The sequence below is a fragment of the Drosophila innubila genome (genome assembly GCF_004354385.1).
Source record: "Drosophila innubila isolate TH190305 chromosome 3R unlocalized genomic scaffold, UK_Dinn_1.0 2_E_3R, whole genome shotgun sequence".
Lineage (NCBI taxonomy): Eukaryota > Metazoa > Arthropoda > Insecta > Diptera > Drosophilidae > Drosophila > Drosophila innubila.
Genome location: NW_022995380.1, coordinates 343,686 through 361,967, shown reverse-complemented (window position 1 = coordinate 361,967; position 18,282 = coordinate 343,686). Strand labels below are relative to the sequence as shown.

General features: G+C 39.1%; 5 protein-coding genes across 6 annotated transcripts; 2 read left to right on the top strand and 3 right to left on the bottom strand.

Moving 5' to 3' along the window:
• Positions 1 to 208: 208 nt before the first annotated feature.
• Positions 209 to 5,062, bottom strand: LOC117791219 (chorion peroxidase). The gene is made up of 11 exons (XM_034630911.1): positions 4,807 to 5,062; positions 3,516 to 3,624; positions 3,126 to 3,456; positions 2,874 to 3,063; positions 2,636 to 2,814; positions 2,006 to 2,571; positions 1,804 to 1,951; positions 1,571 to 1,735; positions 924 to 1,044; positions 700 to 862; positions 209 to 494 (listed from the first exon to the last, which is right to left on the bottom strand). The coding sequence occupies exons 1-11, from the start codon at positions 4,898 to 4,900 to the stop codon at positions 461 to 463; spliced, it is 2,100 nt and encodes a 699-aa protein (XP_034486802.1). The 5' UTR covers positions 4,901 to 5,062; the 3' UTR covers positions 209 to 460.
• Positions 5,063 to 7,279: 2,217 nt separating this feature from the next.
• LOC117791218 (splicing factor 3A subunit 1) lies at positions 7,280 to 10,342 on the top strand. Its single transcript, XM_034630909.1, has 7 exons — positions 7,280 to 7,556; positions 7,650 to 7,814; positions 7,877 to 8,048; positions 8,107 to 9,599; positions 9,665 to 9,843; positions 9,905 to 10,075; positions 10,138 to 10,342. The coding sequence occupies exons 1-7, from the start codon at positions 7,448 to 7,450 to the stop codon at positions 10,237 to 10,239; spliced, it is 2,391 nt and encodes a 796-aa protein (XP_034486800.1). The 5' UTR covers positions 7,280 to 7,447; the 3' UTR covers positions 10,240 to 10,342.
• On the bottom strand, positions 10,338 to 13,616 carry LOC117791220 (xylulose kinase). Of its 2 annotated transcripts, none has more exons than XM_034630913.1 (6): positions 13,349 to 13,616; positions 12,208 to 12,329; positions 11,318 to 12,145; positions 11,039 to 11,260; positions 10,788 to 10,977; positions 10,338 to 10,727 (listed from the first exon to the last, which is right to left on the bottom strand). In XM_034630913.1, exons 1-6 carry the CDS (start codon positions 13,409 to 13,411, stop codon positions 10,503 to 10,505), a joined length of 1,650 nt encoding a protein of 549 aa, XP_034486804.1. In that variant the 5' UTR covers positions 13,412 to 13,616; the 3' UTR covers positions 10,338 to 10,502. The 2 variants fall into 2 exon arrangements, with proteins under 2 accessions (XP_034486804.1, XP_034486803.1); XM_034630912.1 differs by lacking the exon at positions 13,349 to 13,616 and adding an exon at positions 12,440 to 12,517.
• A 406-nt stretch (positions 13,617 to 14,022) lies between these two features.
• Positions 14,023 to 15,732, top strand: LOC117791223 (ER membrane protein complex subunit 2). Its single transcript, XM_034630918.1, has 4 exons — positions 14,023 to 14,158; positions 14,328 to 14,736; positions 14,800 to 14,956; positions 15,020 to 15,732. Exons 1-4 carry the CDS (start codon positions 14,125 to 14,127, stop codon positions 15,299 to 15,301), a joined length of 882 nt encoding a protein of 293 aa, XP_034486809.1. The 5' UTR covers positions 14,023 to 14,124; the 3' UTR covers positions 15,302 to 15,732.
• A 178-nt stretch (positions 15,733 to 15,910) lies between these two features.
• LOC117791222 lies at positions 15,911 to 17,729 on the bottom strand. The gene is made up of 3 exons (XM_034630917.1): positions 17,512 to 17,729; positions 17,027 to 17,437; positions 15,911 to 16,958 (listed from the first exon to the last, which is right to left on the bottom strand). The coding sequence occupies exons 1-3, from the start codon at positions 17,559 to 17,561 to the stop codon at positions 16,514 to 16,516; spliced, it is 906 nt and encodes a 301-aa protein (XP_034486808.1). The 5' UTR covers positions 17,562 to 17,729; the 3' UTR covers positions 15,911 to 16,513.
• Positions 17,730 to 18,282: the final 553 nt, after the last annotated feature.

The following is an 18,282-nucleotide window of genomic DNA, read 5'->3' as shown; positions in this document are numbered from 1 at the left end:
TAACGGCTTAACAATTTATTATCCTGAACAAAGTTCTTAGGATTTCATTCTTATTCATTCATTACTCAGAATCACAGTTGCAATCTAAGAAAGTAAATATATTACTTCATATTCTTCAATAAAAAGTTACAACTTTTTGATTACGAAGAGAAATGCGGCTTATCAAAAAAGACGACCACTTCAAATAAACAATGAACAACACATGCTATATGATATATTCACATACATATTGATATTTGTATCTGTTTACTTGGGTGTTCCAGAAGCTACAAAAAGTATAGTAATTATTATTATAGTTTGTTCATATTTTATTTTGTTGAATTATCAAGTTGTATTCCATAAGTTGCTGAGTTAGTGGTTTATTGAATGGAGATTAGGAACATCGTATAAATTCGACTTGGTTTTAATTGGGGTTTTTCAAATCAATCCACATCTCTCTGCCCCGTCTCTCATTGCCGAACTATGCCACATTGTTACAGTTGACCAACCGATTGCTGCGAATGAAAGTATCAAATCAAATCAATCAATATTTATATGTATAAGTAAATAAATAATTAGTTTTCGGCCTGCTTATCACATGGGTCCTTAAGTTAATATTAAAAGCATTTCGACTTTTATGCCACATTGTGAGTCATAGTGTTCTGAACATGTGAGTAGGAGTTCTCGATAGTATTCGTATCTCTCTCCACTGACACTCACCTGTTGGACTGCAATCGGAAGATATTTTCGGGCACTGCGATCATATCTGAGTTCAGGCACAACAGCTTGCTTCCGTTCATGGATCGATAGGCGGCCAAAAGAGAGTCTTGGGTTGAGGACAACTGCTGCTGATGGCGTTCGTGGATTCTGGAGAATTGCTCCGCTATAAGTATAAAGAAAATGGCATTAAAGAACTGTCATCTTGCTTTTACATTTAATCTTACACAGAATACAGCCAAAGGTGGGTCCAACAGTTCCATTAACAATGCGCTCTGAAATACCACCGACCATAAGATCCACATCAGTCCATCTGTTTCTGTACACATTCTTTAGCTTATCCAAGAGCTAAAAGGGAGATAAACATAATAATGTGGGTTATATATATGTATGCAGAAAACGTGAAATCAAACCGAATCGAATATCGGTTTCAGTTAAGCAGGCGTCAGACGAAAAATTTTCACCGACACTTTTTGCTAAAAAATCGTCGGTGTCGTGTGAACGGACAAAATTTTAAAGCGTCGAAATAGAAAGTGTAAAAATCTCGGTTAAAAAGTTTCCGTCTAAACAGGGCATTAGGATTTTGGTTATGTTTGAATTTTGGTTTTCGGTTATCAGTTTTTCGAATAAATCTTTAAATAAAGGTTTCGTAACGGATATCGGGTTTTTGTAGCTTTAACTTTAGAAATACCGGTATGATTTCGGTTCAAAAAAAAAAAAGTGGTAAGAACGTTATTAAAAAGTTAATATATTAACAAAAATTCTTTGATTTCAAAAAAGATCTATTTTATGGTATCAATAATCGTTAAAATCTCTTCCCCTTCCCGTTTCAGTTTTAAAAAATGAATAAAATCTGATTAATAATTAAACTCACTTCCTTTGGAATATATGACTCGAAATCAGACCAACCAGTTACACTTATTGCACTGCATGCCTCCAAATATTTGTAGTACGGCTGAAGTCCATGATCGCGACCTCTTTGTATGTCAAATGCCAAGACATCGGCGTGATCAGGTTTCGTGTTTTCATGCCACACAATCTGCAGGAAATGATGATAAAGAGATGCTACTCCAATTCTTCTTTAAGGATTAAGAGCTTGCTACTTACTGCGCCCACATAGGAGGCATCCATTTTCCTGGCACGCTCATGGAGCAGGCTCTGCAGGATCTCGTTCAGCTTATTGGATGTATACTGTATTTGGGGAGTGTATATTTCATTCTTGAGCTCAAACAGATTCGTCAGTGGCAGAACGTTGCTGCAACAATCAAGTGATTAGTGATTAGGAAAAGGAATGTGAGGAATGTCTTACTTGTTTGAGCCATCTTTGTTACCACTGGCCAAGTTGTGAAGTTCATTGGGAAGCATAGAGAAATAGAATCGAATGGCAGCCACTCCGAATTCATTGGATACCTCGGTATGTTGATCTGCAGCGACTGTTGGTGGACTGGCCAACACCTGAGCGGCCAAGTTTGCACCTAACACCTCCGGAAGCCATTCATTTATGATCACCCGTCGATAGATGTCTATGTTGACAGTCTTTGCCGCCTGGAACAGCTGCTCATCGCTCCAATTTCTATTCCGTGCCAGCAGCTCGGCGGCAATTCGATTATGATTTCTCATAAAGATGGTGTACACCAAAATGGAGAGGGGATTGCTATTAACCCGCGAGTCGCCAGCAACAAAACAATTGGTGGCATTGGCGTTGCTGTCCCATGCACAGAACCTGTGTCCATCATTGTCCGAGGTCAAGGGCAACAGATTGCCAGTCGATGTGGACTTCAAGGCGCCATTTGTCAGCGTCCGCATTTTACGCTGAGCGGCATCTGTGAAGCCATAAAGCTGTGACAGATCCAAGATGCCAGTTGCTTGGTTCAGCTGTGATTGAAAATTAGAATAAATTACTCATTGATCCTGATTGGTCCGCACAAGACACACCCACCTGTTCCGCTGCACCAAAGTTGCACCTTTTACCCACAGCAAGTGCACTGCGAACGTAGTTCAGGCAATTGGGAAAACCGTATTTATCCTTGGACAGAATTGGGGCACATGACGGATGATGGAAGCGTGGTTGCAAGTTGTTCTGATTGCGGTTGCAACACTCAATTGGAGAGCCATTGCCTGAATAATGGAAGGGTGTTTAATAGTGTCTTAGTGGGTCCTGAATCTTCTTTACTTACTCATTGACTGGCAGACAGTCTTGCTGAGATCGTGTTCCACAAACTGCGCAAACTGCACCAGGACCAAGTTCAAGTCGCGACTGTCATCACTCTGGCTCCTGGCTCTGTTCTTCTCGGAGGCTTCATTATCGCGATCATAGAGAGCCATGCTGATGGACCAAGCAGGTGTCAGTTCATCTTCTCCGAACATCTGATTAATGATTAATTGACTCAATACTCATTCATTCGTTCATTCCGTTCAATTAAGCAGACCTCGTGAAAACCATTCTTGTAGTTTTGTGACATCAGTCGCCTAAATGCATGATGTCCATCCCTTTGACTTTGCAACAATCTGTGGCACTCGGATTGCAGTGCGCTCCCCTCTGGCAGCGGCCTCGTCTCCAAATAGGTGCGACACTCATCCCCACTGATTCCTCGCGGATCACACTTGCTGTTGTAGATGTAGAGACTCGTCTTCAGCATTTTCAGTGCTATGTCACTGTCCAGCTTGGACTTTTCATTGGGGAGCGTGTCCAGCAGCTGAGCATGGGAGATACTGCCATTCTGGACCGTTATGTCGGAGCTTAAAAGATTATCCTCCAGCCTAAATTGATTTAAAAAAGGGAATATGAAAGCATTCAGTCTGTAATTTACAAGGTATACCTTTTTTGTCTGTTTATTGAATCGATTCCCGATGTCACAAAGTCCTTCCATTGAGCCGGCGATATTCCGTTAAAGTAATTCTTGACATCATTGCTTACGGTAACACGGGCTGTTGAAAATAATACGCAATTAGTTTTTCTTCTTATTTGAAAATGTGTACCTTTACACTCAGAAAATAAATACTTGAATTTATATAGTTTTGTTCTTAAAATTTTAAGATTGCTGTGTTCGAAAATCTTAAATTATGTATGAATCGATCTTAAATTTAAAATTCTGACTGACTATTCCCATTGTAGCTATCTGAAATAATAGTCTGATTTTAACCTAACTTAGTAGGAATATATAAGACCATGGCAAATATAAAATCTGTGAGTCTCGTTAAGATATCTTTAGAAACATATTTTTTACTAAAAAATATCCTCCTTCTGTTGGGCTTAAACTTTTCTAATTTCTATCTCATTTCAATTTATCTCTATTGTAGCTTTTCACCATAAAGTGGGCAACTCTAAATTTATTTCACTCATTTACTTCAGGCTGTCATAAGTAGAAAAAAAAAAAACGTTTCGAGAAAAACGAATTTAAAGTTTTCAATTTAGTACCACCTTGTAGTAAAAGCAATAATATGATATTCTTACACAGTATTTTTGTGTATTGACGCTTTTGAAGTAAACGAGAGACTTGATAGATTAGCTGAAAGCGTTCGAATTGAATGTTGTCAATAATGAAAAACTTAACTTCTTTTCGTTGAAATTTTTTGACACTCAACTAATATAACAATATAATACAAAATATTGACAGAAAAAGTTAGATATTTGAGTAGTGTAAATAAAATAGTTTTTTTTGCCTTTCTGTAACTTATATTTAAGAAAATATGTCACAATATTTATATATTTTTTAAGAAAAAACTACTATAAGCAAGGCATATTTACATACATATTTATATTTGTATGTAACCGCATATCTTGAAGATATTCCACAAGTTAATTGCAACACTTGAATTAATTTAATAAACTATGCTCCCCTAGTTGGAAAATGATTAGTCTTAATTCCCTTCTGAACATGCAAACATGAAAGATATGTATATTAGTGTACACTTCTGAACAACTTTTAAAATACTTATACTAACTTCGGTAAAAACAAAATATTTGAGCACCCATACGTAATTGAAAGTTTTTAAAACAACGACATAGGGCTTACAATTTGCCTACTTAATACTACATAATTAACATTGTTCTCGATTGCATTCCCGATTGCATCCTAACATATCTCATTACAAACATATCATACTTACATTGCGAAAAATCGAACTTTAGAGCATTACAGAGATCGGGTGCTGACGCCACTATTACGATAGCGAACATGCAAAGGTAAACACATTGCCACATGATAAAATGTGATTCACAAAATATTCGAGTATACGAAATCAATAGTCTATCTGACTATTAGCACAAACATAAATATACGGATAATTGATCTTCTGACCCTTAACGATTGATAAGAAGTTTAATTGCGCTTCAACAAGACTTATCTTAACCGAAAGCCGCTCGATGTCTACGATCAGACGGTTCAAATACAACTGAATTCTGTGTAAATCTCATCAAAATGCTGGGCTGAGCTTCGACTCTGTCATTATCAGCTAAATGAGCTCAGTTAAAGCCGGGCAGTGGCTTTTGTTCTCCACAAAGAGCGAGAGAGAGAAGTAACATCGATTCAATCGAGACATTGGAATACTCTACTTACAACTTATATGTGTATGTACAAATATTATTATTTATTAACTGATAGTGATCTATTCGTACGTATTTGGCTTACTTGAACTTCTTAATCCATAATATCAGATTATTAAATCTGTCTATTTGACTTATAAATAAAACAAAGAATTGGGAAAAACCGAATTATAATCTGTTTAAGTATATGATTATACTATTTAGAGTGAACTAAGGTTAAAAAGGTTTCATTACTTTATTATCAATAAAATAAATACATACTTTGAATGTTTTTCTTAACATTTTCAATAAATTGAAATAAAACATCTGTTTTGTATTTAGTTTCAGACATTTCAATTTTTTAACATTCTGTGAGTATTGCTTATAAAATAAAGAAAAAAGCGAAGAAAAAAAGGGTATACAAACGTCTAAGCGGAAAGTCCCATCTGCGCTTAAAACGCACATGATGTTTTTCCTTTGTTATGGAGTACAAAAGTATTTCTGTCACATGTGGATACATACGTATGTAAGTGGTTTACGTGCTTTGGTAAAATTATTACTCTTTCATATGTACGTACATATTGTACATTCATACATACATATATGAGCCAAATTAGCATCAAGGTTTGCTCTTTGTGTGCAAGGCAGGAATGTTCTTTATGTGGGACCTTAAGAGCCATCGGACGAGATGATGCGATAACCTTACTGATGCCAAAAATAAGTTAGTATGCTTGATATCTACATTCTTCTATATATGTATGTATATGTAAAAGTTCTAAAGTGCGCTTATAAATAAATGGAAAAGTATTTATATAAAAATGCGAAAATATTATATTTTAATTTATTCGATTTTATTTAGTTTGATTCGCATAATATTTTTTCAAATCTGTATTTATGGCTATACCAATTCTCCGAATTTGACTGAATTTCTCATCAATCTCATAATAAAGTCCAGTGAAGACCCTCGATTTAACAGATAAGCTAGAGCAATTGAACGAGTTTCTTAAGTACAATTTATTTATCATCAGTTGGGGGTCAAAAACTTGATAAAAATAATTTGGAAACCGACCCGCCCAATACAATTTTTAAAAATTTTAAATTTTGCTTATTTAATAGGCCATCAATGACTATAGGCCATTGACAACAACACTTCATTGACACGATTTATTGCATTTGTTGTAAAGTTTCAAATTTAAAGATATAGGAAATCCAAAGTTTTCATGCCAAGATTCAAATATCAATTTTTCTTTAAATTTTAAAACATAACAGTCATTTGTCGTTATGTTAACGTTAACATTTACAATAACATAATTTTACTGGGAAATACTTGGTTTATGTTGCTTTTATTAAAGTTTTTGTTGCCAAACATAAATTGAGACATCTCCATCGTTTGCGCGTGTTTTTTTCATAAATTGTGATAGTGTTAATGGTAAATCTAATGATAACAGTAATAAGAACATTACCATTTGTCTTGCTGTTATTTACAGCTGTTTATAACGCTAAACAAAACAGCAGTCGTCTTATTCACTGTTGCCAACTTAGCTATTTTATAGCTAGATCTGTCTATTCTCAGAGTTCGTTTGCTAGAAAAAATCCAAAATTGCTATTAGCTGAAAATTTGGCAATTCAAATATATTTTCAGCTAAGTTTTGCTATTAAGATTTTTGGTAAAATTCTGAAGCAGTACCCACAAAAACAAATGTAGATGCTTTCCAGCCAGAAACAGCTATTGTTTCCCCCAAAAAAACTTGGCAGCACTACAATTGCAAAAATGACATAGCTTTGCATTAAATTATTTATTTAAAGAGAATTTTCAATTCGAAATTACATAAAAGTAAACATTTTAATTAAGGCTTGTGGCTTTTTATCCCAAGGGGAGAGAAGTTTCAAATTTAATTGTGAAAAAATAATAAAAAATGCAGAAAATTCCAACAAAAAAATTCCGTAAAAATTTAAAATATTCTTCTAGCTTCAATTTAAAAAGTTGCCGGAAAAGGTTGACAAATTTTAAGCTACCAATTTTGACATTTGACCCAAAATGGTACACATTGCCAGATCGGTGAGCTTAACAGAGTGGCAGCCTTTCGATTGGTTGGTAACACTTGGGCCAGGTGGCAACGCTTTGTCTCTCTAGTCGCCGTGTTTGGTGTATACAATTTTAGTAAAAAAGACACATAATTCAATCAAATCTGAAAAAAATATAATCATAGAGAACTCGCAATTGCAATGCCTTCACTAGATGCAGACGTGTCCAATGATCAGTTCAACAATGAACAATCGAAGCCAATGTCTGGTCCAATTATTGGCATCATTTACCCGCCGCCGGAAGTCAGAAGTATGTTAATGCAATAAAAACTGCAAAATATTTATATTTAATGAAACAGCTTCAGGTTTTTAAATACTCAACGCACTTACGTTTACTAAACAGATATTGTGGACAAGACAGCCAGTTTTGTGGCACGTAATGGGCCAGAGTTTGAGGCACGCATCCGGCAAAACGAGCTGGGCAACCCAAAGTTTAACTTCTTGAATGGAGGCGACCCCTACCATGCCTATTACAGACACAAGGTCAACGAGTTTCGCGAGGGGAATGGCAAGTATTATGCTCTAAATTATTGACCAATACTGCAACTAGTGCTTCTTCAATTTCAACAGATGCCGGTATTACCGCAGTAACCGGCCTTAAGCAGCTGGCAGTGACCAGTGCGGCTCAGCAACGGCAGCAGGAGCTGTTAAAGCAGGTTGTGGAACAGCAGTTTGTTCCAAAAGAACCGCCAGTGGAGTTCGAGTTCATAGCCGATCCGCCCTCAATTGCCGCAATGGACTTGTAAGTTAAATCAAATAACAATTTTATAACCAATGTTACTTTGACGTTTGGCTTTCAGAGATATTGTCAAGCTGACCGCTCAGTTTGTGGCCAGAAATGGACGACAGTTTCTTACCAATCTAATGAGCCGGGAGCAGAGGAATTTCCAATTTGATTTCCTACGGCCACAGCATTCGCTCTTTCAATACTTTACCAAACTATTGGAGCAGTATACCAAAGTACTGATCCCTCCAAAGGATCTGATTGGCAAGTTACGTTCTGAAAGCGCTCCCGGACGCTCTAGCATGGTTCAAGTGCTGGAACAGGTTAAATATCGTGCTAATTGGCAACGGCACCAAGAGGCTCAACGTCGCCGCGAAGAGGAAAAGATTGAACGTGAACGTGTGGCCTACGCACAAATAGATTGGCATGACTTTGTTGTGGTAGAGACGGTGGACTATCAACCGTTCGAGAGCGGCAACTTTCCACCACCAACCAATCCCGATGAGGTCGGCGCTCGTGTGCTAATGGAAGAGCGGCTGTTGGAGGAGGAAGGTGATATCGAAATGCAAATTGAGTCAGACGATGAGGACGACGTTCAATTGGCAAGTCACCTGGAGAGTGGTGTGAAGCTCTCGCAAATGGAGAACCGTGTAGGCATTCAAATGAAGAACGCAACAGCTTATGGTCAACCGGTGAACGCCAAGCGGGACAACACACAGGTACAGGATATGGACGAGGCATCCAGTGATGAGGAGACGCCAACCACAAAGATGCAGCCAAGTGTAGCTCCCATGCTGCCTCCCACGCATGACAAGGTTGTGGTTAAGAAATATGATCCAAAAGCTACCCAACCCAAGCCCGCACCGGTGGCTACAGACGAATACCTTATATCGCCAATTACGGGCGAGAAGATCCCAGCCTCCAAGGTGTCCGAGCATATGCGCATTGGCCTTCTAGATCCACGCTGGGTGGAACAGCGTGACAAGCATACCGTTGAAAAAATCAACCAGGACAACGTATTTGCTGCTGGAACTGCGATCGAGGCAAGCTTGAAACAGTTGGCGGAGCGACGTACAGATATTTTTGGTGTGGGCGACGAGGAAACTGTCATTGGCAAGAAGCTTGGTGAGGAGGAGACTAAGAAGGATGATCGAGTCACATGGGATGGCCACACATCCAGCGTCGAAGCGGCTACACGGGCAGCGCGTGCTAATATTACGCTTGAAGATCAAATCCATCAGATACACAAGGTGAAGGGTCTGCTGCACGATGAGGAGAAGGAAAAGATTGGACCCAAGCCAGTGGGCAACAAGGCGACGCTATCAGCGCCCCCCCAGCCATCCTCATCATCGAAGAACCAACACGGCAATCATCCACATAACCAGTCACAGCACCACCAGGGTGGAGGTGGCGGTCATCATCACGCACCTCAGCACCATCATCATCAATCGCAGCAACCTCCATCGTCGCTCCATCAACATCATCAACACCAGCAGCAGCAGCAGTCGCAACACAACATGCCGCAGTCCGCCAATCCTGTGATGATGATGCAGAGGCCTCCCATGATGCGTACGTAACACAATCTAATATTGCTCTGCACTTTCGTTTTTAAATCGAGATTATTCACTGTTTAGCAACACCATTTGGTGGTGGTCCTGGTGGCTACATGAACATGCCATCTGGCAGCGGACCACCGCAGATTTCTCCGGCGCCGCCAGTTGAGATGATTCCTATAGAAGATGAGCCGCCTACTAAGAAGATGCGCTCCGAAGACAATCTAGTGCCCGAGGCTGAATTCATATCACTGCATAAGGTAAGTTAGTTAACTTTATTCCACAGAAATTGTATTAAATATAATTTGTATTCATTTTCAGAGCCCTGTAACCATTCAGGTGCAAATTCCGAACACGGATAAATCGGAATGGAAGCTAAATGGTCAGATGATTGCCGTCACCCTGGCGCTAACCGACCCTATTGCCAACCTCAAGGCAAAGTTGCAGGACGAGACGGGCATGCCACCTGCAAAGCAAAAGATATTCTACGAGGTAAGCAATGCGTGTGTTTTCCTTAAGAGAATCTAAATACCAGCTTGACAACATATTTACAGGGCATGTTCTTTAAAGACAACAATACCATGGCCTTTTATAACCTGCTCAGCGGCACTACGGTCCATCTGCAAGTCAAGGAGCGCGGTGGACGTAAGAAGTAAAGCCCTCACTCATTCTAAAAGAAACTTCAGCATTTTATTTGTAAAAGTTTATTTTTGTGAATGCTTTTACAATCGTTCGTAATAAAAAAAATGGTCAATCACAGCGTAATTTTGTTAATTGCACTTTAGAGTTACATAATAATAATCTGTGTATAAAAATGTGAGTGTGGAATGCAGTAACAGGATTAGAATGTTCATTAATTGTACATTTGAGGAATGCGAAAGTAATATGACGGAGGGCTTCAGACATTTGCTGATTGTGTTTATTGGCTTTCTAAGATTGACGCCATGTCCCGATATCGTTGCAGCATGGGGACATATATGGAGTCGCTATCCTTATTCGGCTCGCAAACGAGATTTAGAAGGTTTGGCGTCAGACTTAGGATGTAGTCGCGATAGCTCTTAATATCTTCTGACTTATTCTCATTAATATAGCACGCATACGCAGCTCGATAGGCCGCGCCCATGAGTGCAGCCTCACTCTCAGTCTAAAAGTAAACAATAGGTATTATGCATTCTACTGATGAGTATCTATCTCCAAAACCTACCTGTTGGTAGACGGGTGCATTGAACACGTCAGCAATCACTTGTAGAATGGATTTGTTGACCGAGGCACCGCCTGTGGCAAGGATTTTCGACTCACTACTAAAGAGAAAGCCCATGTCCTCTGCAATGGCGCGATGATGCAGCATTTGTCCCTCAATCAAGGCACGAATCTCAATTTGAGGCGAGCTAAATCTGAAGATAAAAAACATAGAAATTAGTAAGAGATACCTCTGGTTTAAATTCGGAGACTCACTTGATTACACCCTTTTTGGCATCTGGAGAACTGACTTCCATGTCTTTGTTCCATCGGAGCGTTCCCCTTGCCTTGGGTATAATTTCCATTTCATCGAAATGTAGAGCCATATTTCCAAAATTTCCCCGGGGCGTCGACTCTAGCAACTCATTGAACTTCTGCCAGTTGCCGTGGGCTTCGGATTTTTTAATTGCTTCCCGCACTAAGGAGCCATTTCTAAAACTAAGCGGAAATTTAAGGAGCTGCTGCTTCTAGTATGAATTATTAAGTATTACACACCAAAGTAGACCCATATATTGTTCAATTTCAGTTGGATGGCACAGAACATGACCCTGTTCCAGATTTGGGGGCTCTTGGAGACTCATCATTAGCGTGTCGCTGGTGCCCAGCGAGACACTGAGCCAGTTTTTGTCCACGATCATGCCAGCAAGAGCTGATGGATTATCGCCGGTGCAGGCAATGACTTGGCATGTGGGTGAAAAGCAAAAGCGTTGCACAAAATACTCGGATACATTGCCGAGAACTGTGAAGCCACTGACTGGTTTACCCAAGCGATCTTCCAGGTCGGGAGCACAAGCATTGAGACAAGCCTTTGACCATGTTTTATTGCGAATATCTAGCAGATTCATGCCCGATCCATCGGCATAATCGATGGGCGCCACTTTGCCAAGAAACAGCGAAGCTAGAAAACTGCTAACCAATGAGATTCGTTGCGCGTCCTCGTAGGCGTGGGTGCGTTGCTGATAGATTTTTCGTATTTGTGGTCCCGTAAAGCGTTCATAGCACTTGGACCCAGTCAATTGAACCATTTTTGTCATTCCACCAATGGCCGTTTCCATTTCTAGGCATTGCTTCGATGTGGATGCGTCCATCCAAATGGGCGTGCGATTCACCACAAAAGCCGAATCGTCCACCTGCGCATGCAGGAACTTATTGGAATCGAGCGACTGTAAGGCCGCAATTCCGTGTTTAGACCAGTACACGGAACCATGTTGTTGCGCAGAGCCGCTAATGGCAACGACAGTTCCCAGATCCACTTCCTGCATCACCAGTCGATCCAATACGATGTCCATTGCCTTTACCCACATTACAGGCTGAACAAAGAACCTAAAAAGCTTCCGCAACTTAGAGTACATTGCTTGAAATCGTATGAAAACTTGCAATCTTACTCGAATTTATTGAGACCTGCATGGGCGCCTCCCGTAGTTCGAAACTCTGGTAAATCACTGTCGAACTTTACCTCGGCCGAGGCAACAACATTCAGTTCGGAGCTTAGCAGAATCGCCTTGAGCTGAAAAATAAGACATGAAACCGTCCTTTAGCATCAATTAAAAAAAGGAGCAGTATTTGGACATAATCTTTTTCCCTTTCCTCATCTCGTGAAAGTCAGTCAAAGCTAACCTTTTGGGTGCTTAAGTCAAAGCCCATATACCTTTGGCCTAACTCCAACTCCTGTGCAGACATTGTGTTTATATATTGCTTGAGTATTTTCTGGCTCAGTTTAAATATCATTATAATTTTTAGCGATTATAATTGGCATTATTTAGAAATTAAAATTTTTTAATAATTTATATTTATGTCAAAAACAGAGTCAACTTGATTTTAATATTTTGGAAAATTGCTGGATAATGAAGACATTTTAATTGCTGTAATAAAGGCGTAACCGTGTAGTTTCATAATTTACAATACAATTAAGTAAAATGTCCTTGGCTGGAGTCAAGGAACATTGTCAGTACTGCAGTCCTTATAGACACGCCTCAAAAGTAACGATCAAACATCAGCAAACCGTGGACAACCCAAAGGGCGATTGAGAGTCAATGTTTACGTCATGGCTTACCTATTACCTGGCTTACTCTAGACTCTAGAGTCTAGACACACACATACATTAATGTAGAGACGTACTCTTTATATGCATGTTTATGATTATTGAGTTGGCTTTAACTACAAGTGGGTGTCAAAACAAGACCGATCAAACAAATTGGCTATAAAGAGAGAGCCAACATGGTTGAGACTTATACAAATTGTATTATTTAGTGCTGTATATTACAATATATACACACATGCAAGTGTATACATTGGAGGCTTTGGCTCGCCCGCGATAAGCAAATTCCGACTTAAATACATATGTACAATTGCCGTACAATAGATTAGAATTGTGCACTTAACCTTTACCAATAAAATTTAGAAGTCCTCATCTGCATATGTATATACATATGTAGGTACGCATGTATGTGCCGCGTAGGCAAGTGGAGTCACCAACAGTAAGCAACGTAGAACTAATCCAAGTACATACATGCTTATATGTTTTACCTTTTGTGTGCTCAAATCAAAGCCCAGAAATGTTTGTTGTGAGTTTGACTCCTGTTGAGGCATTTTGTTTACGTTGTTATAATTTTGTTTTGCTCCAGTTTGAAAGGTCAGCAGTGTCGGTGTCTCCCAAGAGTTGATTGCTCCGTTTGAATAGCAACCGTAGCTTCCACTTCTGAGCACGTCGGTTTTGCAAATAAACTACCAACGATGCTTTCGGAGCCACACGGTGGGCGGCGGTCCCAATGTAATCTCGGTTTGCGACGAAAGCGTAGGAGAATTCCTACCAAAGGCTGCCACCTAGTAAAAATTTCCGATCTGGCCAGCCGTAAGTATTTAGGTAAATTGTCAAAAAGGTAAATAGGCAATATTTTATTTAGTTATGAAGCTACATTTTTAAACATTGTTGCAGAATTTTTGTTAAATTTTTTTTTAATTTTTGGACTGGTAGAAAATAAATTAAATTAAATAACTTCACCCAATGAGGCACAGCAAACTCCCAGCATTCATAAGAAAATTCACATTAATATTACATCATTTAGTATTTAAAATGTCCATAAAATGTCCATTAAAACTATACTAATTTAAATTGCGCGCTGTTTTCAGATTTTGATAATTTATAAAGTATCGTTCAAATACATCGATATAACATCGTCCGAGCACTTGTTATCGTTATCGTTATAATGCAAGGAAAACTATTGACGCCTATCGATATACTTGTCAACTCGCCTAATTCTTCACAAACTGCTTATAAATAAATTGAAATAGTTTTAATTAAAATGTCGTTGAACTATGAGGAAATGAGTTGGTCAGGTAAATAATTAGAGCCCGAGTGCTGTGCACTCAAAGAGCGTGTCTTTTAATTGATTAATTACGGGTGTTCCTGTTGCTGGCACCACCGCACTGATGTGTACTTACACATACACACACATGTGCACGAAATAGTCCAAAAGGGTATTAAAAGTATGGAATTAAATTGCAGATGTGCGGGACCAATTCAGGAAGTGGCGCGAGGAGTCTGGACGACACAGTGAGGAGGTAGTTCAACTGTGGGTGGCGGTGCTCGAGGACAAAGTGCAAAAAACCGGCAACGAACGGCATTTGATACTCGAGCAGGTAATTGTTGCTGCTTTGGATACCGCACGCTTCGATATTGCTACAAAGTGCACAAAGCAACTGGGCGAAGAGTTTCCCGGCAGTTTGCGTGTGATGAAGTTCAAGGCGATGCGATTGGAAGCACTCGAGCAATATGATGCAGCCATCGAAGTGCTGGATGCCATTATTGAGAAGGACGAGACGAATGCAGCACCAAGAAAAAGGAAAATTGCCATAATGAAAGCTCGGGGCATGCGCTTGGATGCCATTAAGGAGCTGAATGCCTATCTGAAAAAGTATACTAATATATTTTAAAGTTAGCTAGAAATATGCGATAATACAATTTACAATATTGCTAGATTCATGTCAGACCAGGAAGCATGGCAGGAACTATGTAATTTGTACATGAGCGAGGGTGAATATGGCAAGGCAGCATTCTGCATGGAGGAGGTTCTACTGCACAATCCTCACAGTCATCTAATACATCAGCGACTCGCCGACATTCGTTACACTATGGTAATGTGTAATTTACATGTGAACTCTCTTCAACTAAATTCAATTTAAACCATTTACTTTCAGGGTGGCGTCGAAAACATTGAAATAGCTCGCACTTACTACTCGCAGACAATCAAGCTGAACCCGCACAACTTGCGTGCACTTTACGGACTATTTTTATGCTGCAGCTTTTTGGCCAACTCCAAGGCCGTGAGTTCAAAGCGCAAGGAGTCTCAGAAGTTGGCGCAGTGGGCACTGGAACAGGCATCAGGCCATACTGCAAGCCATTCATCGATCAAAAACAATGAGAAGTGGATTGCTTCATTGGAGTCAGCCTTCGGCGCTTTGGAAATCAAATCTAATTGACCCGTATCTGCCGTCGACAATGTTAGCTAAGGTGCAATACCCGACAAAACGTAAACAATTCCAAATATGCTTAAGCATTTGATTATACTTTCTGGTTTCTTTTTTAAGCGCAAGTCTAACATCCACACATATATAATAATGCATAGTCCTGTGTATCAGTTTAACAAATGTATATCAAGCTGAATCAAATTGCTCTAATCAGCCGATATCGCGTATTATTTTTAATTTATAGTTTTGTTATGGTATTTGTCCTAAGATCAACCCCAATAGGCGAGAAATTAATTAATCAAACTAGGAAAAATCACAAATATAAAACTTTAACTGTACTCTGTCTTATGAATGATGTATCAATAATTGGCCAGTATGTATACATAGCATTAATAAAGTGCTGAATACAGCGTATCGATAAATTCCTTTGCTGACTTTTTACATACACCATTTCTGTTTAATTTAAATTTATAAACATTTTACACGATATTTGCTTCTAATCTATTATATTTAATTTACTGTTATTAATTAATTTTGACATATATTTCTTTGTATAATTTGCCAATATCAGATCTCCTGAGTTATACAGACTGATAGATTGTTAATAGAACAAAACAATTATAGTCGATTTTTTATTTAGTAGAATTTGTTTAGTGCACTTGTCAGCAACATACATTTATTAACTTATCAACTTTACATTATTGGTATTTGGTTACGAATTATGTACAAACATACTGGTTGCAAATTGTAGGATTAAAAATTAAACTTATAATGATATATTTAGAGCATGATATCTCAGTCAAGTATGAACATTTCAGGTGTCTGCTGAGTGCTTATTTGTTTATAAACTATGTGGGTATAATGTTTATTATATTAATGAAAAGTGGAACTTAAAAACAATTGTAATCTTGAAATGTGTTTTTCTCGCAGTCCACATTGAATCAATTGTAATTGTCATTGTTTCGTTTGCACACAAACTCACACATATACGCATAGATTGTATTTACAATGAGCATATGGGTCTGTAGGTGTAATCGAGTGCAATGGACTGCCAGCTAGGGCATCGTCAAAGGCCTGTAAGCTTCTCTAGTGATAAGCTCTCGCTCGCAGTTGAACTATAAATAACAACAGTCCAATAAGACAATCAGGCTGAAGCTCTAGTATTGCAACCCATGTGACCCGCCCGTCCGTCAGTGGAAAGTTCTTAGGTTGATTGGTTTAATTTTAGTTTGTTGAAGATCCATTGCCATTTCGAATGCGTAATTTCTTGGCTGGGTTAACCCGAAAGAAATCCCTGAAGCTATTCGTGGGTGAAACGACTTTGTTGCCCCTGTACGGCTTGTCGGAGGTACTCGTTGACTCTTGGCCTTGTCCCGCCATAGATGTGCACGAGGATGAAGCTCCGTTTGTACGACTTGGTCGCCCATTGTCCGTACTGTGATCGTGGTCGCCAAATGCATAGCGAGATGCACCGTCCAGGTACTTTAAGTTGGGAAGCACCTGGAGAATGTATTCGCGGGCGTAGACATCAGGTGGGGAGGGACCATGGTTCTTAAATACGGTCTGAATACCTGGGTTACCCATGCAGGAAAGTTGCTCAAGCGAGGGGCATCGTCGCTCTATACGGTGTATCCAATCGGTTATATTGCAGATATCGCAGTTGTTTATCCTGCATGAAGAGATCAGTAAGTTGGGATGCAGTGCGGATAACGGAAATATGTATGTACGTTCACTCACCACAATATTTTCAGGTTAGGCAGGTAGGGAAGTGTATTCACATCTAAATTGCTATTGCGATCCAATATGAGCGTATGAAGGTCCTCGAAGAATGAAAGAAACTTCAGGTTTTTAAAATTGTTGTGGCTTAGATCGAGAAACTTGGTTTGCGCGGCAAACTTGTCAGCCAATCTCCGTGGAATGGTGCACAGATTTTCATATGCCAGTGAGATGCGATTGTCCTCCTCGAGCACGATGTCAGTTAAAGCATCTTCGCTGGCGCAGCTGCTGCTCGATATAAACCCACTGATGGAGTACGGATTAGGCGAGATCATCTTAAAATCGTTATCTATCTGTGGACCCGGATATAGTGACTCCAGCGACTGAATGTTGGCACACGTCTTGAGCACCTCTTGTAGGCGACCGTTGTTGCTGTTGATAAGTTAAGAGAAACGACCTTTAAATCAAGAGTCAACGTCAACAAGCGAATAACAGAGATTAGATACCTAGAAAGATCTTCCGAGTGCGATCGCCCTGATGTTGATGCTTCAGACATAACTGCTGTGAATCATTACTCCAAAATTAGTTCTTTACTTTGATGTCTGTGGTTTTATGCTCTGTTCTATCCTATCGCAGGCTTCCTTTGCTCTGAGTTCAGGTCCAAAGCTTCCGACACACTGAAAAGGCAATCAAAATCGACTCGCAGCCAACGACAAGTGCAGAGCAAGTGACAACAGCGAAGATTTTGAGTCTTTCACACTGTCACAACAGACTGTAGATACAGTCAGTAAAGTAGTTGTTTTGACTCTGAAATAATTACGCATATTTTTTTTTATTTTTATTTTTTTTTTTGATATTTTATTATATTCCTTATTTCTTGTTTATAACGCGACCTATTTAAAAAAAATTGAAAATAATACTTCATTTTTACATATCGTCAAAACAATTACTTGACTAAGTGTATGTATTTGTACATGTATTTATTCATGTATGTGTTATAACGAATACAATTACAATCCGTATGCATGTGAACACAATCACACTAATCGTAAATTATACATACAAGCACATATCTACTTTTTTTCTACATATGTATGTACTTATTTGTTAGTATGTATTTACACAAGAACGAAAATAAAATAAATAAGAAGACCATATAGTACTGCCTTGAAGCCAGTGTTTTGTCTCTCTTTATACTCAACTATTACTACTATCAGTTACAGTGCTATAATTCTATTTGATTAAAGTGGATGCCCAGTCTCATTGCATGTGTTGGC